Below are 22,116 nucleotides of genomic sequence, written 5' to 3' on the forward strand. Positions count from 1 at the left end.
GGGGTTTTATCTGTGACAATTCATTTTAGTTCATTTTATAGTGAGGCAAAATCCTGGGAAGATGTCATCATTCCTTCTCCAAACATTTGTCAGAGATTTACAGAAAATATTTTCCCATCCATAACTTATACTCAGAGTTGCTTTTGTTTTTTTCTCTTTGTGTGTCTTTTTATTCTTCCAAATTCCATCAGGGGTGCTGACTACACAGACACACTGTCTTTTATAGTAGATACATCCTTCAGGAAACAAGTTAAAGAAAGGTCCCCCACTTTCCAAGGATGTGTGGTTTTCTTTGCAAAGCCCATTGCTCTCTGTTTTCCTGTGCCTCCACTTCAGGCCCTCTCATTCCTGTCCAACAGAGGTTTGTACATGGGAGGGCGGTGCAGAGGTGGATGAGAATCGGCCTTCAGTGAATCATGAGTGGAGATAGGGAAACAGGACGCATACATAAACTCTACACCCTGAATATATCCTGCAGGACATTAGACAAGTGATAATACTTTTTAATTCTTAACTATGTCACTGTCATTATTAAGCATGATTACTCCTAGGATTTGTTTTTTTCTACTGTTCAAGTTGGCAAACTGTTTATTCCTTGAAAACAACTTTTTTGATCGTTGGTTTAAGAGGGAAACTGCAATGGTTGAATTCTTTTGTCATTGCTAAGCTTTTTATACAGCAGTTTACTTGTAAGGCACTCAACAGTCTTTTAAAAATAATTATTGGGTGACTGGGAATGAAACTGTCATACTATTATTCAGAAATAACTGCGCAGTTAATTCAATCTACAGTTAATAAACCTACAGTTTAAGACAAATCAAACAGATGTGGACTAAAATTAACTGGAGGGAATGCTTGCCAATCATAGAAACATTCAGACCCATGGGTTCATTAGTACCAAGTAAAAGAAAAAAGGATTTTGGCAACAGAGAAGAATTTTGACATGAAAACACCATGATCCTCAGCACTGATGCTCTGATGCTTTAGCCTCTGGTTCTGTGGGCTCTCATCTACCTGTCTACTGCAAAGTATTTATACACTAGGTTATTTGATAGGCCATTCATAAAACTGAATCTCTCTCTCAGGGATGAACACTTGTAAAATACAAAAAAAAAAAGTAATGAAATATAGATTTTGAACTCAAACGTGTTTTATGTAAATATCTTCAGGAACTGAAGTAATCAAACATACTCTCTTGTTTGAAGGTCCCTAAGATGGGTCTGTTGAATAATACATAAACAGTTGAGTGATCATTAAATAAGTCTGTGTTAGATTTTATTAAACTGGATGATTCCTGGCTCCAGAAATTACAGCCATATACCCTACATCGTGTGCCATCTGGTTATTGTAAATCAGCTTATGTTGTAGCACATAGCACCAGAATTTAAGTAATAGACATAAGAAGTGTTCATTCCTGGCAAGGTTTCGTTGGCAGCTGTCATGTCCACTATTTGGTCCTCTGACATGAATACAGCAGGGTAATGCTGCCGATGTTCGATTTACAGGCCTTTCCATGCCATGCACCTGGGCAAGGTTGGAAAGTAGGGGTAGGGGCACCATTGTGGTGTATTACATCCCCAAATGTAAATCACAAAAACACACTGGCCTACTCCCCCAGAAGACACCTCTTAGCCAGAAGGATCCAATTCCATGATCTGTAAAGAGACTTCCTTCTCCACCCATGGGGTCTCCCACCCTGTTTTGCGCCCTCCACATGACCTCAGAAACCAGTCACCTTCAGGTATCTGCTCACCCTAGACACGGGTTTCCGTCAGCCTGAGAATCTCCTCTCAGCTCTCGCCTCTTCAGGAAACACAGCCCATTGCGGTTCCTTTGCAGTTTTTAAGTCTGTGTGTTTGAGGGCTCTGAGCAGAAACTTTATTTCCTCTCTAGATCTGAATGGCATAGATTTAACTCCTGTGCAAGATACTCCTGTGGCTTCAAGAAAAGAAGATACGTATGTTCATTTTAATGTGGACATTGAGCTCCAGAAGCATGTTGAAAAGTTAACCAAAGGTTTGTGATGCTAAAAGTAGAACTATATTCAGAATTTGACTCTTCCTTTTCTCCGACTTTGAATCTGTTGTGTACAGTGCTGTCGTTTTAACTGAAACTAATGCTGGTGAGCATACTTCATGCTGGTGAGCATTTCAGTTATTCTTCCTGTAGGCTATTCTCATTTTACATCTTGCTCTTATAAATGCCATGAAGTATAGAGCTGTGCATACCAGAAATGCAGGAAATATATTATCTAGAGATGATGCAGATGAGTAATGAATTTTTTTAATGATGGTATCATATTTGAACTTTAATGTTTCTAAATATGACTTTACTTTTGCATTTATTCAGACCTCAGACACAATCACAGGGACAAGGAGATAAATCCATAGCTGAAGAAATGTGATCTGCTATCTTAGAAATCTGTGAGGATTTTTAATAATAAAATGCCTCTATTATTGCTGTGGAAGGGAGAAGAGAAGCTATTATTTTGTGGACATGGCAGAGTCATGCACCTAGGGACAGAAGGCCACTGGTAACCTAACAGCTGTGATCCTGTGTGTTGGTAGTAGATGCTAAATATGCCCGCCTTGGGAGTTCCTTGGTGATCCAGGGGTTAGGACTTGGCACTTTCCACTGCCGGGGCCTGGATTTCAGTCCCTTGTCAGGGAACCACGTGGTACAGCAAATAAATAAGCAAGCCCATCTCCCCCTTGATCACATCCCTTTGCCTCCTAAGCGATTTTCTTTGCTTGACATGCAGAGTGCTTCATTTGGACCCAGGCGCCAGAACTGCACACACATTTCTGAACATTGTGAAACTTCTAGTCAGTTGGTAGTTTTGTCATCTATGAAAGTGTTAGATGTATGTTGATTGTCTATAAAAGCAAAGCAAGACCCAGCACCACTCTGGTTAAGGCCATGTTAGTAAGGAGTCGGTTAAGAATGAGAGCCTGGCATCCTTCTGTCTCTTTCCTTGCCTTCATTAGAAATTAATTGTTTTTGGGTGTGTGGATGAGGCAACTTATTCAGGTTTTAGTGTTTTTCTGTAGGGAGGTGGAGAGAGCTTATCTGTAGGACTCTGGGGAGAGAAAACTGTTTTATCACCACTTGCTCATTGTGTGTGCGTTTTTTTTAGGGAGAGGGGTGGGAGTAGGTCTGCTTTCTAAGCATCTTGAAGTGCTGTCTTTACAGAAGGACTTGTTATTCCAGGAAAAACAAAACAGGGCTTTGGACACTGAAAAATGTATTAGGAAGTAGTTAATATTTAAAAACTGAGCCAGCACATGATTTATGTTGTTCAAACTTAAAAACACCCCAGATACTGAATTTTTTAACTTTTGAGTTTTTAATTTGGGTGGGGAAAAACTAAGTTTGGATTTTTTTGATGAGCTCTTTTAATGTGCCTTTTCTACTTAATGAGTTTCTGAGTAATGTTCATACTTAACAAGTATCTTCTGTGTTCTTTTTTGTAGTATTTAGTGTTTTCTGTTCTTAATATTTTATAATTCTATCTGTGGGTAAACTTATTTGCATTCTTGTGTCAGGCTGGCTCAAGTTTTGCTCTACTTGGTAGAGTTGGGTAGTACAGACACAAGCCCCTCCTTTAGGTGCAGAAGAGTTTGGGGGTGACACAGTCAGCCATATCATCAGAGACATCAGTCTGACACAGGTTACTTTGCTGTGACCGTCTATGACAGTTGTTGCTTGTTCACTGGCCTCTGGTGATGAGAGAAAGTTTATTGAGACCCTAGAATGGGCTGTCTGTGGCTAATGTGTTTTGCTTTAATTCCTTAGGTGCAGCTATTTTTTTTGAATTCAAACACTACAAGCCTAAAAAAAGGTTTACCAGCACCAAGTGTTTTGCTTTCATGGAGATGGATGAAATTAAACCTGGGCCAATTGTAATAGAACTGTAAGTGATGCACATGCAGAATGAGTACTAATGAGTGGTGGCTAGTATCTCGTCTTAGTGTGTGACCTTGGAATCGATCGCTCATCAATGGTTTTTCTGTTGTGGTTACAGATACAAGAAACCCACTGACTTTAAAAGAAAGAAATTGCAGTTATTGACCAAGAAACCACTTTATCTTCATCTGCATCAAACTTTGCACAAGGAATGATCCTGACATGAGTATCCTGGAACTTCTGTGAATCTCACCACTCCATAGAATCCATCATTGCTCTGTGTAGCATATGCACCCATCAACAGGCAGGAAGCAACCCGGACCCAGGCCGGCAGGCCAGAGTGAGTCCATTACAAGCTGTAGCACAGAATTCAAAGTCCAGCGTCACTGACATAACAGACTCTTTGGATACAGGCTTATTGTAGATCTTGAAACGTTTTCACTTTCCTATTAATTGTGCAATTAATAGTCTCTTTTCTAATTTACCACTACTCCCGCCCAAGTTCCTGAAACAACACTGTTGTGGGTGGGATGTGCTCATCTTCAAACGTAATACAGCAATAAGAATGTGCTAGAGTTTACACACCTGTCCACTTCTGCTCCAGTATGCTCTTTAGCTTTCCGAGTTAATGTCAGACTTTGGGTTGATGTGGGGAGAAGAGCATGAGACTGCTAGAGGAAATGGGACCAATTGTGCTGCCCTAGGTCAGTCTGGAAGTTTATAGGCTGTTCCTTAAGAGACAGCCTCAGTTCACCCCGATCTCATGGTTTTCCTGCCTAGAAATCGTGTGCCTTGGCCAGTCTCCCACATGGGAGCGTTTGCAGGTTGTAGCTGGAATTTTTCCAGATGACCAGATTGTTCTTCTGAAAGTGAGCATATTTTTAGTCACGTTGATTAGCTTTTTTCCTACGTCACATTGTTATTCTTTCTGATAGTGATTCTAGGGTTAATGAAACCATCTCAGAATAATTACAAATTCTTGGTGGGTTTATAATGTCTTCTAAATCATGTAATCTAAAAATAATTTGAGTCAGATGCTAATGAGATACTGCAGGAATAACTGCTGTTTTCTGACAACTGATTGTGAAACCTTAAAACCTGCATACCTCTTCTATAGTGATGAGTATGCAAATCTGGAGATATTCTATTTTTTTTTTTATATAGGTAGATAGGATTGCCATTTATTTCCTATTTAGATATATTGACATTCATCCATATGGAAATATGCAGGTCATTAGCTTATTATAATTTGACTATTTACATTCTTTTGACTTAATAATGGGGCCTAAGTAAAACTTTCATAGTACATACACGGTGGATATTTGATACACAGAACATGAAGATTTGGGGTGGGCATTCTGTGGGTTAGATGTGGAGCCCACATATTTAATATTCACTATTTTAAATGACCAACACTAGAACGAGCAAAATGCAGTGCCAGTACTTGGCCTATTTTTAAACCAGTGTAACAAGCCTAGTCATACCATTCAGTATGTTTGCTTTTTAAAATAAGTAACCATAATTCAGTTCCAGCTGTTACACTTCAAGAGACCTCGTCTCCACTTTCAGCTGTCTGTCCAGTCAGTTCTCTTTACTGTGATGGATGTAAGAATTCTCAACAAAATTGTCTTGCCTCTCATCTTCATTAGATTAATTCCAAAACCATTCTACCCACAGTTATCTTGAGGGGATGAAGAATTTGCCTTAATAAATTACTTTGTTGTTCATGCAGCTCTTACAGACTGTGAGTTGTCAGCCCACCCCCACCCCACCCCCACCCAGCGTGTAAGCTCCTCAAGGGGCAAGAACCACATTTTCTCCATGTCGTGTACATTTTCTGAGGTGCTTGGCAGCACTCTGTACCCTGTGGAGTACTCAGTACCTTTTGTTTGATGTTGCTGACAAGACCTAAAGATAATCCCTTAAAAAATCTACCATTAAAGTGTAGCAAAACTGATACATTGTTTTCTTTTCTCATAGACCGTAAGACATGAATATCAAAGTGATTGTTTATGTCACACCTGCTGTCATTAACAAAAGTATGGTTTAGATGAACTACCAATGCCTCTCATCAGTATTAACAAAAAGCTTAGATGGAACAGGGTGATTAGCTTAGCTTTGTAATTCAGATCTGAATAACAAAATGAATTGACACAGTAGACACAGAATACTCCACATCCCACAAATTCTTTTCAATAAAAAATATCAGCTAGTGAACAATAACCACTACTATAGCAGACTTTCCGGCTGAAATATTGCTGCTCTATAAAAGATTATTTTAGCAACTAAGCCAAGAAAACAGTTAGCTGCAGGTGAGTTCTGAATTAGATGTAATTTTCAAGATTGGCCAAGCCTGGTGTCGCTGAGGAATGATGACCCCCACACCCTCTCTACATTGGCAGCTTGCCTGGGCCGTGCTGAAGAAGTGGTACAAACAGAGAGGGTTCTGGGAGGCAGCAGTGTTGGCAGGTTTGGGGCCACTCAGGCCACACTTAGAATTTCTCTACAATTTACTGATTTTTCAATAATATGAAATATAAAATGAACACCAAAAAAGGCTTTAGAGGTAAAGAAAAAAAAGACTCCAGATTTGATTTTTAAAATAGATTTAATGTATCTTTGCTGCTTTATTATCTTTCTAACTGGTATAATCTATATTAAAATATTAAGTTCTGAAATTATTATTCACCATTATTTCATGTCCTGAAGAGATTGATATACTCAAAAGCTGTATTTGTGACTTAATTTATTTTACTGGTTAAAAATAACTGTGGAGTTTTCCTCCTAAAATTTCTATTTTGGATTATTAACTAGGACGTGAAGATGGAATTTCCTTTTCCTGAAAAACTTCTTATATACTCATTATGAATTTTGGAAGACTTGTCTTCCTTCAAAGGCCTTTCACTTTAGTATTAAGAAAAGGTTTTTGTTTCACAGTGAAGAATTTACTGTTAAGGTATTCTTAGTGGATTACTCTTAATGGTGGCAAGTCATGGTCTAGATATCATTAGGTTCATCACATAGAACTCGAGAGAATGGGAGAGTATGATCTAGCTGTGAACAAGAATGTAAACCTTTTGTAATTCTGGTTTAATGAAATCTGATTCTTAAAATGTGCTTAGTTACTAGAGTTTGAAGTGTCATGATAAGTTAGGACTTAGAAATAGTGTTTAAAAGACATTGTATAGTAATGAGTGTAGTAATTACGGTGTATTCCTCGATTCTCAGATTTATTTGCTTTTAATAAGTGCCAGGATTCAAATATTAACTTTGTAGCAGTATTAGTCAATGAAAAGAACTGGGTTCAGCCCATGGTTGCTGACCTAGGGCCTGTTACAAGGCTTACGACCCTAAATCATCTCATAGTATTATACATGCTTTGGTCTTTTTTTGCCATATTCCTTGAAAGCCAGTGGCAAGGGATAGGAGAAATAATAGACTCTAGATCTTTTAAAAGAAATTTTCTTACTTTATGGTCGCAACATATCATTTTCATTTTTCTGTTACGCACCCTTAACACAATAACAGTAAAAGCAACAGAACATCCGGTTAAACAACTCTTGTTACATGTAAACTCATACTCAGAAAACCACTCAAGTCAAAACCAATCAGAGTCACAAGAAAACACGTGCCTGCTGTCTCAACAGGCCTGGTGGCGTCTCTGAAGTAGAAGGCACGCCTCAGTTATGATGCCTCCCGGTGACTCTGAGGCTGAACGCCTGAGCAGCGGGCCAGGGGAGCGTGCTGCCAGGTCACCATCTTCAGTTTTGGGAGCTTGAGTTTACGTGTTTCCAAATGGGTATAGATCTCAGGAGAAAACAATCCAATGAATCAACAGACACTTGGGAAATGTTAATAACCAAATTTTTATGAACTATTACTACAAAGAACTTAAGCAAGAGGGGAGATAAAATTTTAGTGATCTTTAAGTAAACATTTTTAGCGTAACAGCCTTTGCGACCAGATATTTTTTAAAAATCAAGCTTATAAATACCATTGCTCTATATTCAACTGGTGTACACTAAAAATAGGATAATAAATGGAAATACATGTTCTTATAGCATTTCCACAGGAAATGTTCATACTTTTCACAACATTCTAAATCATTTAGCAGTAACATATGCTACATGAACTAAAACACAGGTATTTTTTTATTGCACATTTCAAAGTTGTAAGGAGGCTCCAGCTTACAAGATGGTTTTTTATTTTAGGGGGGAAATGATATTTTTTTAATTGTTTGGCTCAAAAACGCACACTGCCAGGGCAGCTTAGATTTAAAAACAAACCTTTTAAAATCAGCTTTTGGATTTTGAAGCCAATGAAAACCTTAACTGTAACGAATAGTGCACAGTCCATTTTCTCTCAGACTGAATGTCCAAGGTCAGTTATGGGCTCTGTTTTAAAGCCGGTGAGCAGTCCTGGCTAGTGCCCTGAGAGGCAGACGGTGGCTCATCTCTGGAGCCGGAGGGCGGTAAGTCTCTTGCAGCAGAGGAAGGTGGATAATCCTGGGGCCCATGATTGGGGAGTGGTAATCGGGTACCAGGAAAAAAGTACTCTCTTGGGCCAAGAGAGCCTAAAGGTCTAAAAGGTGCATGTCCTGGTGGTAAAAATTCTCGAGGGTCGAGAGGCAGGTCCCGTTTTCCCGGTGGAACACCTGGTGCATATTCTCTTAAGCCTAGCGGTGGACGCATACCAGGACCTGAAAAAATTAAAATTAAGTCATGTAAATACATACAAACACACTTAAATTTAGACAGTTCCCGGTATGTTAATCAATTTCTCATACCCCTGGAAGTCAGGTGGTGGCTCCCGACTTTACTGATGAGGCAAACAGGCTCAGCAAGTTTAAGTTACATGCCTGTGGCCAGCCAGTCACAAAGCAATAGAGGCTGGATTTCAATATCGCTCTACCTAGCTGGTGGTTTTTTCAACTATACAATTCTGCTGTCTGTATCTCGTAAGAGCTTGATTTATACTCAGAAATACTATGCATCATACCAAGATTATAGATTATGAAATAAGGCTTTCACTGTAAGTAAATTTTGATAAAGGAAATCCCATAGTCACTGTGTCAATTAAAAATGCACACAGGAGCTCAGCATGGACCTACACATGCCATCAAAATCAAGGTGTCTGCCCTGTTGGGAAAGGCCTGCCAGCTCCACCTAATTGAATTCAGCAGCTTTCGACCTATTAGCTGTTACATTCTACCTTCAACACTTCCTTCCTATTTATTCCCAAGGTGGGTAGTGATGGCTTCATCTTTCCTTTTATACTCTGTGACCCATTGCTTATGCTTTTATTATGGTGATTACAAGTTTTATGTTGTATAATGTATGTATGTGTGTCCTACAGGATCCCTTAAGCTCGTGGAGTTCGGACAGTTAATTCTATCCACTACAGAGCCTAGTATGAAGCCAGAGATGCTCAAGCAACATAGCAGAAGTAGTATTTCTGACTTTCTATGAACAGTCCCCCTTTTCCCTGTCTACAAGAGATTCCTCCTGTGCATCTCAGTATAGGGAGATGATGCAGCACCCCTTGAGTCCTAAGAAACTGGTGGAAAAGTTCAAATGTATCAGCCAGCTTTACCCTTTCATTGCACAGCCCTGCGACAGCAACTGTTAACATTTTACTAAGGATTAGAATGAAAAGATGAATACACTTTACAAGTCCATTACTACCATTCAGTCATCATACCAAAGGGTGGAGGAAGTGGCCGAGGTCCGAAAGGCCCACAGAGTTGAGGAGGTGGTCCATATCGGATGGGTGGCAGTAGAGGGCCTCCCACAGGGGAGCTCATGAGGGGTGTCCCTGGAAAGGGAGGGGGCCCTTTTGCAGCCATACTAACCTGCAAAGCAGAAGTAATGAAAGTTGTGAATTACCTGGATATAACAGATAAAAGCACCAACACCATAAGAGCTAAAACCCACTGAGCAGATGTCAGACACTTGTCCAAAGAGCCAACTAGTGCAACAGAACTCCACCCCTCCTATCCATCCCCCTGAGAGCTCAGGCGGGTTAAGAGAATGTCAGAGGAAGGAACCCTTTCACCATAATCATATTATTGCTTGTATGTGCAAACAGAGAAGAAGCAAGAGGACTGTCAAAGGATATTGATATTAACAGAGGCAATTCCCAACTGAAAAAACCACCATACCACACACACTATAACCTATGTCTAGGGCAGCCCCTCCCTCGCATCACCACAAGAGCTCCTTTTTCCATATTAAGAACGGAAAGAACAATAAGGAAAAAAATCAATTTTCACACACATGTAATAAAAGCTACTATTCAGAGTACCTTCAATTTCCTTTCCTATGTTATAAGATGTCATCTTGTTTTAAACATGAGGGAAAAGCAGCACAGAGTATTAGATAATTTGCTGAAGGTCACACAGCATATAGAGAGGCTGGGTTAGAATTCACTACAGGGGGTCTGACTCCAAGCCTGCACTCGTCCTCCTCGGCCTCCCTTCTGTCAAAGAAGCTCCACTCTCTCTGAAGTCTGCCACTCCCAAGGGGTCTTGGGTCTTCTCCAGGTTGCCCTGGGATAAAAAGAGCTCTCAAGCAATGTGTCCTAGAGTCCTGCCCTGGAAGTCGAAGGAGTTCCACACAGAGACAGTGCTATATATACACGAGTTCAGCAGGCACAGCTCTAACAGCCACCCTCATTCTCCAGCAACACCATCCTTTGTACTACAAAGTACTAACCTGTACTTCCCTATGGGAAACTGGGTTGGAAATTCTCAATAATGAAAATATGTATCTTGATTTCAACACAGTAAAGCACTCTGCGGTATAATCATAGGACTCACTAGCTGTCACAGCTATGCAAGTTGCAAGAGAAGACCCTTATGTGAACATAATTTAAGGCTGCTGCTGGGAAACGGCATAATGGGTAATTAAAGATTTCCACTATTCAGTATTTCACTTACAACAATCAACCTCTGTTACCAGTCTGTAATTTCAGATTATTCACAATACGGCACAGGGTTTGCCTAGTGTACCGCTGGAGATACTCTTAAATAGCATACTTCCAAATATGATGAATCTATGTAATACATAATGAACTGATTTGCCTTAGAGCTCGCATCATTGAAGCACATACCATATAGAGTTGGAGTGATGACTTTATCACATTTTTTTAAGGTTATTTACAATAGATGCTCTAAAGAGATTAATCACTTAACCAAAACAGGAAAAAGGAGTAAAAACCAACCAACCAGACTTTAGCGACCCAGAAACACTTCGAGGTCATAAGGTCAGTATCGCCATGCAATTTTAAGCAAAGCAGATTAGTGTCATGCTCCTTGGAACTTTTCTAGAAATACACCAAGTAGAAAATGCAGTGTTGCTCTCAACCTCTAAGTACTTACTGATACTGGATGCTCAGCCAAAGAAGGAATGCTGGGAACTGAAGGGCCTTCAGGCTCTTGGGGAACAGTTTGCTTTTTCAAAAAATGAGATGGTACAGATAGACACATGAAAGGGAGATGGATAAGGCAAAGAGAGGATGTTGTAGAAAAAGTTACATGTGTCCAGAAATACCTAATAACAATTCAAAATGACCGCAGATTTTACCTTGCCCTCATCCATCACCTTAGAGGGCGAAGAGCTTCTGGAGCTGCTGTTCACTGTGGGAGCAGCGCCGGATTCTGGATCTGTGGGAAGCCAGAGAGCAGACATAGGCTTGTTCTGACTTGCATACGCGCTCTGAGGACTACAAAGGCCTCCGCCCACTTCCTCCACAATCTGAGACTCGGTGAACACACTCAGGTCCCTTACCAGAGGCAGAGGGTTTCCCAGATGCCTCAGAGGCCCATCGAGGTCGAGGGAGAGGCCCATCCACTGATCCTTGAGAGAGAGGTAACAGAGCCCTTGCATGAATTTTTCAGAATAAACCAATTGTGGACAGGTCAGGGTTCAATTCTACCTAAAGCAAAATTTAAAACAGGTCTCCCAATACATATGAGGAGAAACCACTTACAGTTTATACACAAACCAATAGAATTAAACCAAGAACTATGTTGGATTGAAAGACCTGCACGTTAATAGCACCAGCACCAGTCAGGTACTTCAGGCTACCAGCAATTGTTTAGACTTTTCTGTCTATATGTAATCTGACTTCTGTATCTTAACAAGTATAAACACATTTATGATTAGAACTAGACTTAAATAGCATTTCATATTAAAGTAATGAGTAATATATGTACACTGCATTAACTATAAAGTTTAAGGCTACTTTTATAATACTCGAGAGGAACTCAACAGAAATTTAAAGATAAAGGTTTATACTTCACAACAAAAATCTGAAAAAAAACAATAATCAATATTTTTATATACACTATATATAAATGTTTATATTTGTTTACATATATGTTCACATATAATAAATACAATAGTATCATAATAGTAAATAAATGCTTTTTGTTCTAAAGCAGATCTAAAGTAGACTATTAAGACAAATTAATCCTTCTCTATATTGGACAGACCCAAATTCTCAACTGTTGCTTACATTAGCAACAGAATTCTCAAAGGAGGAAAGAACTCTTGAAACAGTTTACCACAAGGTAGCATGGCAATGCTCACCAAATTCACTTCGAGGCATCTCTCTTCGATTAAGCGTAGCAGACAGAGGTCTTGCGGCTTGGTCTGCTGTCAGCGGTGGGGAGCATTCTCCACCGCTCACAGGAGATGGGCCAAAAGAGCCATTCTGGCTCAGGGGACCTGCAGACAATGAGGAGGAGTTGGCACTTTAACCTTTTTTCTTTAGTAAGTTCTTGGGATTATTTCTAGGGCATTATAAATTTACACACATATTACAGAAAAAAAAAGTAACTTATAAAACACATTTTTCACCAAAATATAGACTGCTGCCATTTAAAAGTACTCCCTACCTCTCCGTGGAGGGTTCTGTGTGTTGGGTCTTCCTGGCATTGGTTTTACAATCACAGGTTCTTCTTGCATCATTGCCATCTTTTGGGTTAGTTCCAATAATCTTGAATATAAAGAAAGAATAGACTTAAATATGAAATAGAAAATTCCTTACTGGATATCATGGCACAGCCTTTAAAAACTCTTAAAACACACTGAAAATATAAGTTTTAAAAACACATACTTATGTCTCAAGTTGGCAGCTTCTCTCTTCTCTTCAGCTATAGCTCTTTCTGCAGCACGAGCTTTGAGCTATTGGGAGGAAAAAAATCCAGAATAAGCTGTGATAGACCACATAAAATAAAGAAAAGAAAAAAAAAATCTTACCCAGTTATCGTGAGCTTTCTTCTCATGAGTAGCAATCTGAAAAAGACAACCCATCAAAAAATATGTTCAAGGATTCTGTATAATAGCTATTGTAATAATCTGTATCAGATAGCAGAGAATTGTGCCCTGTAGGGCAGTATAATTTACCTGGTTTTTAAATGAGCGCTCTGTTTTCTGTAGTTCATCCTCCATTTCTTCAATTCTCCGCCTAAGGGTTAAACTTCCTTTTATTATTTAAAGCGCAACTGCATAAAATTTTACACAATCTTACCATGTTCCCTTTAACAACTGTACCCTTTCAGACATTACCCATACATACAAAAACACATTCTGCCTGGTTATAGGAGCATACTGTGATTAAAACTAATACTACATAATTTCCTTCTTTATTATTTAAGAGCTGGAGATTCTGAATTGATACATTATAATTTCCTTAACTGCTTTTCATATGTTCTCAAACAATCCTGCTATAAATCTTTCTCCAGAAAGCTGTATCTCCTTTTGATTATATCCACAGAAAATTTTCCAGAGCTATGACTACTATCATTTTAATGATTTTTAGATACATCATACAGCAAACTGCCTTCCAAAAAAGATTTCGCCAATATATAAAACCACTCAGAACTGCTGGCATGAACCAAGCTTCCTCAGTCTTGCTAGTATTGGGTGTAAGGAAATTTCTGTTAATTTAACATTTTTTCCTTTGTTAACTTAAAATTTATGTTTTCTCATGTTAATTAAATGTTTTGACCATTTATTTCTGCTTTGGTGCTATTTTTGTTCTACACAGTGTAAAACGTTTTGTTTTGAAAAAAAATGCCTACAGTAGTTTCATCAGCCACTGACACCCTTCTCAGAATCTGAACTCACTTGTAAGTTTTCACTTCCTCTGCCGCCAAAACCGCCTTTTCATCTGCAGCTGACAGCCGCTGCTCTCTTTCTTGCCGCTCATACTCTTCTTGACTCAATTTCCTAAGATAAAATCAGTTGTCAAATGAAGGTGCTTCTCTTTTTTCCCAGCATTCTGTCTAAATGTCTCTAGGTTACTTTCCATCCGTTCCAAAACATATTCATACAAAGTCATAGGAAGGAATTCAAACCTGCCACTTAGGGATAAAAATCACTCTGCCTGTTGGCAACACTTGCATTTTTTAACTTTTCACAATTCTCTACTCACTAATAAATGAAACAAACAAATGGGAAAAAATGCTGCATCCCATGGGCAAGTTTCTTGTGTTTGAGACAATGAGAGCTCATTTTACTTCAATATGGAGAGCCAGGGCTGATCAACCTAACACAATCAAGCTTACTAGGATAGAGCAGGGGATAATTATGGCTCTTATTTCTACCATGGAAAGGCCTGTAATTACTTCTCTTATTTCAATCTTGGAAGGACTATTTTTCAATCCAGACTGGCACCATGATAATTAGTCCTCAAAAGCCTTTTAGAAAGTCTTCCAATTGTGCAATTAACCATAGAACACTTCCACACTTCAGATGTGGAACTTCTACTGTGTATGTCAATGGAACTATGATTAGAGGAAAGAGGAAAATCTTAGAATTGGCAGTGTCTATTGGATAGAAAAAGAATCTAACCTGTCCCATAATCAGAGTATCATCTACAGAAACTGGTTTTAACTTTCAAGTTCAAGATATTAATATACTATAACAGAAATTTTAATGGTAGCAACATGTGATAATGGTTTTAAAATGCTTTTTTTTTTTACCTTTCTAGTACTTTGACTATAGTTCTGATTCAAAAGAAACTTGAAACTTAGTTTCTATGAATCAGAAGCATAATCAGAAAAAACACAGTAAAAACAGTAATCACAGAGAAAAAGAGTTATATATTCTTTTGTAACTGTCCATTCAATACTTCAGCAAGTGTCTTATGAATGGCTAAAATATACTGGTTACCTAGTAAGACGCTGAAGATAACAATGTGTGTGAAGTACTCTCCCTGTACTAACAGAGTGCACTGTTGAATGCAGTTTAGCAACGCACTTAACCACAGAACAATCCCCTAACTCTGGCACAGGAAGAGATGTGAGAAAACTGGGTCTTGAAGAAAGATCACTGACAATTTTCCTTCCAGGAATTGAATGACTTAGTGTGAGAACATTAAAAACATTAGACAAATAGAACATTAGACAAAACATTAGACAAAAATATAAAGAACATGCTTGAAGGCATCAAGCTAATACATGAGGTCACAATCCAATAAAAAAAGGAATCTCAGAATTACAAGTAAGCTTGCCATCTGAAGTTCCTTTTCCCCTAGGTTGACCCATGCACTGAAGACAATGAAGAGATATAAGGAGGCTGAACCGAGTTCAACAGATTCTTGGGGGCACAGAAAACAAAGCAGAGCTAACGGTTCCAACAAGGGGCATCCTAGTAAAAGCCTTGGGTTATGTTGAGACTAGAAAGAATTGTGTACTTGGAGTACCAAACAATGCAGTGTCCTTTGAAGGAACTAAGTCATCTCTGATCTTTATTGCTGACTGGATTAAAGTAATGGCCACCTGCTAGAAACAAACTGTTTTTTTTCTTTAGGAAAATAACACCATCTTAGGCCTCCAATTCCTTCTACAGTGTGCGCCACTCAATCAAAAATGCCCAGGCACCCCACAAGACACTGTGATTAAAATCTGAAAGACAACAGAAATGACTCATTGAGGATCCACATAATGGAATTATCACACAGGCTTTAAAATAACTGTGCCTTATATATTCATGGAAGTAAAGATTACAAATTTCAGCAAAGGATTAGAAATATAAAACTAAAACACAGTAACTGACGTTAAGAACTCAATGAATGATTTTAGTAGCAGATTTGATAACTGAAGTGAGATGCCAGCACACTGGAAGACAGGTCAGAAAAAAACATCCAGAATGAAGCAAATACAGATGACAACGTAGGAGACACAGGGGGAAGTAATTTTAAAAGATTTAAATGGAATCTCAGAGAAGAATGAGACAGAATTAATATGTGGATTAAAAACCCAAAAATTCAGCAGGTGTCAATGACCTCAAACAGCATAAATGCAAAACAGATTGGGGGTGGGGGGGGTGGGGTGGAAGGAGAAGAGAAATAAAAACCAAAAACACCCATACCTAGGCAGCTCCTAATAAAACTGCTGAAAAAAACAAAATAACAAAGACCACAAAGGCAAGGGAACAGGGAAAATAAGAGTGATCCTAGACTCCTTGAAGAAACTTGAAAACCAGGAAGAAATTGGTTATCTTTAAAGTGTTGGAATTAAGTAACTTCAAAAATCCCAGAGCCAGCAGAAGATCCTGAAAAAAAGGAGTCAAAATAAAGATGTATTCACACAAAGATAAATTGGCCACATCTGTCACTGAAGGATGTTCTTCAAGTAGAATGAAAGGGATTCCAAATGAGAGACACCGAAGGTGCAGGGGAGAAGGAAGAACTACCAGCAGACCTCAGAGATACTGCAGGTTCAGTTCCAGACCACAATAAAGCAAAGAAAGAGAGGGGCTGCTGGCGCTGCTCTGGCCTCCCGTGCACACGCAAGCTCCGTTTACACTGTGCTGTAAGCAGTGCAACAGTGTCGTGGCTGAAACCACATACAAGCCTTAACTACCGAACACTTGACTGCTAAAATACCTAACCATCATCTGAGCCTTTATGATCATTTTGTAATAGTAACATGAAAGATCACTGATCACAGATCACCACAGCAAATATAGCAATAGTGAGAAAGTCTGTAATACTGTGAGAATTACCAAAGTATGACACAGAGACATGAAGTAAGCAAATGCTGTTGAAAAAAATGGTACTGACAGACTTGCTTGACTCAGGGTTGCCACAAACCTTCAATTTCTAAGAAATGTAGTATCTGCAAAGCACGATAAAGCAAAATACAATAAAATGAGGTATGCCTGTAAATTAAGTGACTACCGGCTGGAAAGCACTATAGTGGACAATAAAAACAACTTGTGGAGTTCAAATATACAAAGAATTAAAATGCAGGAGCATCTAAGTCAGGATGTCTATTAATTTAGTAAGTCCAGGATGCATGCTGTCGTCTTTAGAGTAATTACATGAAGACAATTAAAGCAACCAATAACTACCTAACTTACGCAGGGGAAAAGCAGAATTCTGAAAAATATTCAAACAACCTAAAAGACACAAAGAAGAAACAGAAAAAAGAACACAGAACAGGCCACCAAATACAAAGAAAATATCAATATGCAGATTTAAACCTTAACAGGTTTAAATACATTATAATTAGGAATGACATTACAAGGAAAAAGAAGGAATTACATTGTAAGAAAAAAATGAGTACTCTGAGTAGTCACCTACTGCCATCACAACTTACTCTAGAAAAGATTTTAAGGCACATAACCATTTGAATAGGCAGGAGATTGCCAGGTGGAAATAAAGTAAAAGGACATTTTTACTGCAAAAAGGCGTATGTATAATGACAAAGAAGCTCAGAGCGGCATGAAGGCGGCATGAAGGCACCGTGGTCAGGCTGCTAAGGCAGCATCAGGAGTCACAGGAAACGCACCTGGAGAGGCCGCCCAGGATCACAGAGGGGCAATGCCCTGTGCGCCTGCTGGAGAGTTCAGAATTGATCCTGAAGGAACAGAGCCTCCTTGACACATTTTAAGCACGTGACAACATAAAAGGACTCATATTTTGGGAAGCTTGTTCCAGCAGCTGTAGACTTTGGAAGAGGTATAAGAAAGAGAAACTGGAGACAGGTGACTAGTTAAGGTAAGGGGTGGCAGAAGAGATGATTCGAGTTTGACCACACACAATAGCTTTGGGGATGGAGTGCAGTGTGTGCCCTGACATGTGACTGAGTGGATGCTGGAGAGTGCCGTATCGTACTGACTTTATGTCTCATAAAGGCAATTGCCATTCAGGTAATTCAAATGACTACCAGTGGCAGAGAAGTGCTTTTTAAAAAATAATAATAAATAATGAAATGAGAAATATTTGTCTAAAGCAAACAGAACTGGACATGGAACAAAAGACTGGTTCCAAATAGGAAAAGGAGAACGTCAAGGCTGTATATTGTCACCCTGCTTATTTAACTTATATGCAGAGTACATCATGAGAAACGCTGGGCTGGATGAAGCACAAGCTGGAATCAAGATTGCCGGGAGAAATATCAACAACCTCAGATACGCAGATGACACCACTCTAAGGGCAGAAAGTGAAGAGGAACTAAAAAGCCTCTTGATGAAAGTGAAAGTGGAGAGTGAAAAATTTGGCTTAAAGCTCAACATTCAGAAAATGAAGATCATGGCATCTGGTCCCATCACTTCATGGGAAATAGATGGGGAAACAGTGGAAACAGTGTCAGACTTTATTTTTGGGGGCTCCAAAATCACTGCAGATGGTGATTGCAGCCATGAAATTGAAAAACGCTTACTCCTTGGAAGGAAAGTTATGACCAACCTAGACAGCATATTCGGAGAAGGCAATGGCACCCCACTCCAGTACTCTTGCCTGGAAAACCCCATGGATGGAGGAGGCTGGTGGGCTGCAGTCCATGGGGTCGCTAAGAGTCGGACACGACTGAGCGACTTCACTTTCACTTTTCACTTTCATGCATTGGAGAAGGAAATGGCAATCCACTCCAGTGTTCTTGCCTGGAGAATCCCAGGGACGGGGGAGCCTGGTGGGCTGCCGTCTATGGGGTCGCACAGAGTCGGACACGACTGAAGTGACTTAGCAGCAGCAGACAGCATATTAAAAAGCAGAAACATTACTTTGCCAACAAAGGTCCATCTAGTCAAAGCTATGGTTTTTCCAGTGGTCATGTATGGATGTGAGAGTTGGACTATAAAGAAAGCTGAGCGCAGAAGAATTGATGCTTTTGAACTGTGGTGTTGGAGAAGACTCTTGAGAGTCCCTTGGACTGCAAGGAGATCCAACCAGTCCATCCTAAAGGAGATGAGTCCTGGGTGTTCATTGGGAGGACTGATGTTGAAGCTCAAACTCCAATACTTTGGCCACCTGATGCGAAGAGCTGACTCATTTGAAAAGACTCTGATGCTGGGAAACATTGAGGGCTGGAGGAGAAGGGGATGACAGAGGATGAGATAGTTGGATGGCATCACCAACTCGATGGACATGGGTTTGTGTGGACTCCGGGAGTTGGTGATGGACAGGGAGGCCTGGCGTGCTGTGGTTCATGGGGTGGCAAAGAGTCAGACACGACTGAGCGACTGAACTGAACTGAAAAAGCAAACCAGGTACTTAGAGCTGGCCTGAATAAAACTCGGAAAATCTAAATTGATTTCTTGGTGAGCAAAGAATTAAGAGAAAAAGTCAGTGGTATGGTTTCAATGTTTAACAGCATCTGGCAATAGCAACCAAAGCATTTGGAAAAGATTAAATTTCCTTAGCAAAAGAAGCTTTCTCACAGACTGCTATAAACACCAAAGAGTGAACTACAGGAACAAACACAAATAGCAACTGCCACCAATAAACTACTTTTATAGAGAGTTCAGGTATTTTTGTGAAGAAAATTTTAAATGAACTACAAAAGTATATCTTTCAAAAGATACCTAACTCCTAATTTGAGATGTCTATTTCAAAAGATTAATATCTAAATACACCAAACAGGTATTTCTAAATTCAAAACTCCCAATAACCTTGCCATATTTACGTATTATATATGTATACTCTGAATATTTGACCGTATTAAGTCCAAAAACTTACAATACTGTCAGTAACTAAATACTCCTTTTAAAGTATAATGATTCTACCAAAAATCATGTCTTATAAATCACTCAGGATTTTTAAAGGCTATATTAAGAACTAGAACAAATGTAAGACAAATAAGAAGGATGTAAGTGACAACAACAAAGAAAACTGGAATAAGTGGTGGAGCTGCAAAAAGGGTATAGATTATAAAAGAAGCACTTTCAGAACAGCAACTGTTAGTACCAATAACTACCACCCTTCAGGTAAATTACAGGCAATAATTTCTGACAATTAGTCAAAATGGAAAAAAAATGCAAGTTATGGGAAACAGGGTAGAAAAGGAAGAAGCCTTTATCTATACTAAGTATAGATAGAAAATACAATAAACAATCTTTAAAAAAGACAAGATCATCTACAGTAGTACATGCATTTAGTTAGATGACAATATTATCAACAATGAAGCACCATAATCTTACTTTTGTAGAGCCATCTCCTTCTGCTGATAGAGTTCATTTAGAATCTCTACTTTCTGCCTCAGTGTTTTGCATTCATCTTCCAGCACAGTTTTGGCAGACTGAAGTGAGCTGCGATCCTCTTCTAATTTCTTTATTTGGTCTACAGGGGATAAAACATCTTAGTTTTGTGTGTGTGCACAAGAAACGGAGAACTCGTTGACGGGGGCAGTATTAAAGGGGGTGAAAAACATGGAAAGAGGAAGTCATTCTTTATTTTTCCAACAGCAATTTTTTAAGAAGCAACCTACCTTCCAGGTTACACTTAGTGGACATGGAGGCTCTGAGTTTACACTGTAAAAGTTTCAGATCCTCTTCAACTACTGATATTGCAGTCTGTGTCTAAAAATTGCCGAAGAGAAAAATATTCTTAAAAGTAAGAATTCTTGATAGTAAATAGTCTTATATTTACTATTCTTAATAATAAATACTCTAATTCTAAATATTCTTCATAGTAAGAATGTTCCTATCACAGGCACTTAGAGTGGTGGTGGTTCAGTCGCTTAGTCGTGTCTGACTCTTGGGACCCCATGGACTGTGACCTGCCAGGTTCCCCTGTCCGTGGGATTTCTGAGGCAAGAAGACTGGAGTGGGTTGCCATTTCTTTCTCCAGGGGATTACAGTACTCTATAAAAAGGATTATACCCGAGAAACGTCCATCATCTGCTTAATCTGATTTTTCACCTTCTCACTCCGGTCACCTAAAAAAAGAAAAACAAAAGGATTTCATTGCTCTTTCCTTCCTTACTGTTTAACTATATGTCCTTGATTTCCCCCGAACAATTACCATGTTCAAACATTCAAAGAAAAAACAAACTAACCCAAAGAACTGATTAGGCTATTTGACTTCCAAGAGATTTGCAAAGTTAGGTTGAAAAAATTAATGAATTCCCAGTCTGTACAGTAAAAACATCCATGCAGTTCTTGAGCAGGAAGGGATATGTGAAATATAGCTTTTCTTCTCTCTTGGACCCACCCGCCCCCAGTCAAATATCTTCTTTAGAAAGACTCCCTCCTCTCCTCTCCCCTGGAACCTGCTACCAGGTATAGTTTAAAACACTCCCAATTGGGCAACATTCAACCCGGGATTCAGTGTCTAGAAATACCTCCTTCATCAGTAAACACTGTTGCCCTTTAGCTTCCACTCTCATTGCTTAGTTTACAGCTCCCTGCGGCTCAGTACTTTGAAAACTGGTTGCGGCCCTAAAACCACAGAGCTACAGATACAGTAGACATGAAGCTGAGAAACAAGTTTCTCCTACTGAAGAACGTTCAGGATGCAGAGGAGTGAGAGAGGACTGATGCTGCTCTGGCGCCAGTGCACATACCCAGCTCTCAATGGAATGGAAAAGCCATGTCAGTGTTTACCGCATGCCTAGCTGTACTACGACCCAGTAACCACCTCGGCCCAGTGCACAAAGCCTTGTAGCCCCTCAGTGTTCACGAGAGATTGGCTCCGGACTTCCTTCCCCACACCTCCCCCACAGGAAACCAAAACCTATGGATGCTCAAGTACTTTATATAAAATAGAACAACATTTGAACATAACCTACACAGACCCTCCCACATATTTCACCTCTAGGTTACTTATAATACCTTACACAATGTAAATGCTAAGTAAACAGGTGCTGGCATGAAGCAAATTGAAACTTTGCTTTTTGGAACTTTATGGGATTTTTCTCCTCCCAATATTTTCAAAACGCAGTTCGCTAAATCTGCAGATGCAAACCCACAGATTTGG

At 39.4% G+C, this 22,116-nt stretch overlaps 2 protein-coding genes across 7 annotated transcripts in view; one reads left to right on the forward strand and one right to left on the reverse strand.

The window, feature by feature from the left end:
• Positions 1-5,863, forward strand: part of AIDA (axin interactor, dorsalization associated) — a 42,095-nt gene extending 36,232 nt beyond the window's left edge. Inside the window, exons 8-10 of the mRNA XM_006057272.4 lie at positions 1,894-2,016; positions 3,796-3,913; positions 4,025-5,863. Coding sequence (XP_006057334.1) covers positions 1,894-2,016; positions 3,796-3,913; positions 4,025-4,121 — 338 coding nt within the window. The 3' untranslated portion in view covers positions 4,122-5,863. The remainder of the gene's footprint in view (positions 1-1,893; positions 2,017-3,795; positions 3,914-4,024) is intronic.
• Positions 5,864-7,354: 1,491 nt separating this feature from the next.
• MIA3 (MIA SH3 domain ER export factor 3) overlaps positions 7,355-22,116 on the reverse strand; it is a 63,016-nt gene continuing 48,254 nt past the window's right edge. For 4 of the 6 annotated variants that reach the window (XM_044943158.2, XM_025286072.3, XM_044943159.2 and 1 more), the window contains 14 exons: positions 21,021-21,076; positions 20,627-20,717; positions 20,340-20,478; positions 14,040-14,141; positions 13,317-13,377; positions 13,170-13,205; positions 13,027-13,094; positions 12,806-12,906; positions 12,498-12,635; positions 11,694-11,762; positions 11,490-11,569; positions 11,285-11,356; positions 9,607-9,757; positions 7,355-8,605 (listed from right to left, as the gene is read on the reverse strand). In XM_044943158.2, coding sequence (XP_044799093.2) covers positions 8,292-8,605; positions 9,607-9,757; positions 11,285-11,356; positions 11,490-11,569; positions 11,694-11,762; positions 12,498-12,635; positions 12,806-12,906; positions 13,027-13,094; positions 13,170-13,205; positions 13,317-13,377; positions 14,040-14,141; positions 20,340-20,478; positions 20,627-20,717; positions 21,021-21,076 — 1,478 coding nt within the window. In that variant the 3' untranslated portion in view covers positions 7,355-8,291. The remainder of the gene's footprint in view (positions 8,606-9,606; positions 9,758-11,284; positions 11,357-11,489; positions 11,570-11,693; positions 11,763-12,497; positions 12,636-12,805; positions 12,907-13,026; positions 13,095-13,169; positions 13,206-13,316; positions 13,378-14,039; positions 14,142-20,339; positions 20,479-20,626; positions 20,718-21,020; positions 21,077-22,116) is intronic. The other 2 variants (XM_044943157.2, XM_044943161.2) reach the window with 1 other exon arrangement.

Source organism: Bubalus bubalis, chromosome 5 (genome assembly GCF_019923935.1).
Source record: "Bubalus bubalis isolate 160015118507 breed Murrah chromosome 5, NDDB_SH_1, whole genome shotgun sequence".
NCBI lineage: Eukaryota > Metazoa > Chordata > Mammalia > Artiodactyla > Bovidae > Bubalus > Bubalus bubalis.